This window comes from Rhinopithecus bieti, unplaced genomic scaffold (assembly GCF_001698545.2).
Source record: "Rhinopithecus bieti isolate Rb0 unplaced genomic scaffold, ASM169854v2 scaffold_9899, whole genome shotgun sequence".
In the NCBI taxonomy this organism is placed as follows: Eukaryota; Metazoa; Chordata; class Mammalia; order Primates; family Cercopithecidae; genus Rhinopithecus; species Rhinopithecus bieti.
Window position 1 is genome coordinate 5,653,656 of NW_016806979.1, and position 3,804 is coordinate 5,657,459.

A 3,804-nucleotide genomic window follows, 5' to 3' on the forward strand; every position below is an offset into this window, starting at 1 on the left:
GATTACAGGCTTGAGCCACCGCGCCCGGCCAATTTTGTATTTTTAATAGAGACAGGGTGTCACGATGTTAGCCAGCTTGGTCTTGAATTCCTGACCTCGTGATCCACCCACCTTGGCCTCCCAAAGTGCTGGGATTACAGGTGTGAGCTACTGTACCTGGCTAGAATTCTTTTTTTTTTTCTTTTTGAGACATAGTCTCACTCTGTCACCCAGGCTTGAGTGCAGTGGTACGATCTAGGCTCACTGCAACCTCCACCTCCCGGGTTCAAGCGATTCTCCTGCCTCAGTCTCACAAGTAGCTGGGACTACAGGTGCCCGTCACCATGCCCATCTAATTTTTGTATTTTTAGTACAGACCAGGTTTCACCATGTTGGCCAGGCTGGTCTTGAACTCCTGATCTTGTGATCCGCCTGCCTCGGCCTCCCAAAGTGCTGGGATTACAGGCATGAGCCACTGTGCCTGGCTATGATTCTTGTATGTTTAGTTCAACAGTTTGTTTGTTTATTTGTTTCTTGAGACAGAGTCTCACTCTGTCACCAGGCTGGAGTGCAATGGCACGATCTCAGCTCACTGCAATCTCTGCTTCCCGGGTTCAGGCGATTCTCCTGCCTCAGCCTCCTGAGGAGCTGGGATTACAGGCACACACCACTATACTTGGCTAATTTTTGTATTTTTAGTAGAGACAGGGTTTCACTATGTTGGCCAGGCTGGTCTTGAACTCCTGGCCTCAACTGATCTGCCCGCTTTGGCCTCCCAAAGTGCTGGGATTACAGGCGTGAGCCACTGTGCTGGCCAGTCCAACAATTTAAAAAATTTTTCAGACCGGTCGCAGTGGCTCACGCCTGTAATCCTAGCACTTTGGGAGGCCAAAGCGGGTGGATCACGGGTCAGGATTTTGAGACCAGCCTGACCAACATGGTGAAATCCCATCTCTAGTAAAAATACAAAAATTAGCTGGGCGTGGTGGCGCACATCTTTAATCCCAGCTACTCAGGAGGCTGAGGCAGGAGAATTGCTTGAATCTGGGAAGCAGAGGTTGCAGTGAGCCGAGATTGCACTACTGCACTCCAGCGTGAGCAACAGAGCGAGACTGTGTCTCAAAAAAAATAAATAAATAAAATAAAATAAAAAATTTTTGGCTGGGGGCCGTGGCTCACGCCTGTAATCCCAGCACTTTGGGAGGCCCAGGCGGGCAGATCACAAGGTCAGGAGTTCGAGACCAGCCTGGCCAACATGGTGAACCTCATCTCTACTAAAACACAAAATTAGCTGAGTGTGGTGGTGCACACCTGTAATCCCAGCTATTTGGGAGGCTGAGGTAGAGAATTGCCGGAACCTGGGGGGCAGAGGTTGCAATGAGCTGAGTTTGCACCACTGCCTACTAGCCCGGTCGACAGAGCAAGACTCCATCTCAAAATAATAATAATTCCGAACAGAGCGAGACTGTGTCTCAAAAAAAATAAATAAATAAAATAAAATAAAAAATTTTTGGCTGGGGGCCGTGGCTCACGCCTGTAATCCCAGCACTTTGGGAGGCCCAGGCGGGCAGATCACAAGGTCAGGAGTTCGAGACCAGCCTGGCCAACATGGTGAAACCTCATCTCTACTAAAAACACAAAAATTAGCTGAGTGTGGTGGTGCACACCTGTAATCCCAGCTATTTGGGAGGCTGAGGTAGAGAATTGCCGGAACCTGGGGGGCAGAGGTTGCAATGAGCTGAGTTTGCACCACTGCCTACTAGCCCGGTCGACAGAGCAAGACTCCATCTCAAAAATAATAATAATTCCGACTGAGTTCCTTTCCTCATGGGGGCCCAGTGTGCAATGGCTGCAAACAGCAGCTTCCCTGGTAGTGATGCAACCTGTTTGTTGTATGGGTTGCTCTAAGGGACCTTGGAGACAGTACTTTCAGATGGATGTTCATGTTTCTGACCTTGCATTACCCCAGTGTAGGCTCCAAACAGGCATGCGAGGTGCCATTGGAAAGCCCCAGGGCACTGTGGCCAGGGTTCACATTGGCCAAGTTATGTCCATCTGCACCAAGCTGCAGAGCAAGGAGCATGTGATTGAGGCCCTGTGCAGGGCCAAGTTCAAGCTCCCCAGCCGCCAGAAGATCCACATCTCAAAGAAGTGGGGCTTCACCAAGTTCAATGCCAACGAATTTGAAGACATGGTGGCTGAGAAGCAGCTCATCCCAGATGGGTCAAGTACTTTCCCAATCGTGGCGCTCTGGACAAGTGGCAGGCCCTGTACTCATGAGGGCTTCCACTGTGCTGCCCCCCTTAATACTCATCAATAAATTCTACTTCCTGTCCACCTAAAAAAAAAAATGCTTTCACTTCAGTTACCCCACTTTCTTACGTACTTTGTTATTTTAGTTTTATCCTGATTCCCTCAATAAACATTATTAGTATATTAAAATAATAATAATAATAATAATAAATTGTTCACTCCCCTCTGGATATGGCCCATATTCTGGGGACCCAGGAAGTTCTCCATTCTTACCTAGCCCTGGAGGAGGAGGAGAAACAGAGTGAAAAATAGACCCTTCTACCCCACTGGGGTCAGTGGTTGGAAAGAAAGGGGAGGGACTTAAAGCTGGAGAAAACTAGAGTAGAATGTGAGGGCTAATATTAGAAGCAAGTAAGGTTGCAAGGAGGCAGGTACCTCTGGATGGGGTTTTGAGGTAGAAATGGGATTTTTCTAGAAACAGACAATCATTCGGAGCTGAGGGAATTACAGGAGCCAAGGAAGGATGATGGGAAAGCACCTAGGGTGGACTTGATCTTTGTAGGAATTGGCAGGGAGCTCAGTGCACCAGGCAGGAGACACTTCTGAGAGGGCAGCTGGGATGGAGGCTGCTGGGAAAAGAAGAACCGTGACTCTGTTTGCACTCTGCAGCAGAAGACGCCCAGGCTGGAGAAGCCAAGCTTTTCCCTTTTTCTTTTCTTTCTTTCTTTTTTTTTTCCTTTTTTTTTTTTTTTTTTTGAGACAGAGTCTCACTTTATCGCCAGGCTAGAGTGCAGTGGCATGATCTCCGTTCACTGCAACCTCTGCCTTCCTGGTTCAAGCGATTCTCCTGCCTCAGCCTCCCAAGTAGCTGGGATTACAGGCACCCGCCATCACGCCCAGCTAATTTTTGTATTTTTAGTAGAGACGGGGTTTCACCATGTTGGTGAAACCAGCACGGTCTCGATCTCCTGATCTTGTGATTCATCTGCCTCGGCCTCTCAAAGTGCTAGGATTACAGGCGTGAGCCACCGTGCCTGGCTTTTTTTTTTTTTTTTTTTTTTGAGACCAGGTCTTCCTCTGTCACTTAGGCTGGAGTATAGTATTGCAATCTTGGCTCACTGCAACCTCTGCCTCCCAGATTCAGGCAATTCTCCTGCCTCACCCTCTTGAGTAGCTGGGATTACAGGCATGCACCACCATGCCCAGATAATTTTTCTTTTTTTGAGATGGAGTCTCGCTCTGTTGTCCAGGCTGGAGTGCAGTGGCATGATCTCAGCTCACTGCAAGCTCCGCCTCCCGGGTTCACACCATTCTCCTGCCTCAGCCTCCCAAGTAGCTGGGCCTACAGGTGCCCGCCACCGCGTCCAGCTTTAGTAGAGACAGGGTTTCACCATGTTAGCCAGGATGGTCTCAATCTCCTGACCCTGTGATCCGCCCACCTCAGCCTCCCAAAGTACTGGGATTACAGGCGTGAGCCACTGCTCATGGTGCCCGGATAATTTTTGTATTGGTAAAGACAGGGTTGGCCGGGCGTGGTGGCTCAAGCCTGTAATCCCAGCACTTTGGGAGGCG

The 3,804-nt window shown here is 49.3% G+C and overlaps 1 protein-coding gene and 1 pseudogene across 1 annotated transcript in view; both read left to right on the forward strand.

Annotated features, from left to right (window-relative positions):
* Positions 1–14, forward strand: part of LOC108534274 (elongation factor 1-gamma-like) — a 2,681-nt gene extending 2,667 nt beyond the window's left edge. The window contains exon 2 of the mRNA XM_017879558.1: positions 9–14. Coding sequence (XP_017735047.1) covers positions 9–14 — 6 coding nt within the window. The remainder of the gene's footprint in view (positions 1–8) is intronic.
* A 1,753-nt stretch (positions 15–1,767) lies between these two features.
* Positions 1,768–2,259, forward strand: LOC108534206 (60S ribosomal protein L10-like; annotated as a pseudogene).
* Positions 2,260–3,804: the final 1,545 nt, after the last annotated feature.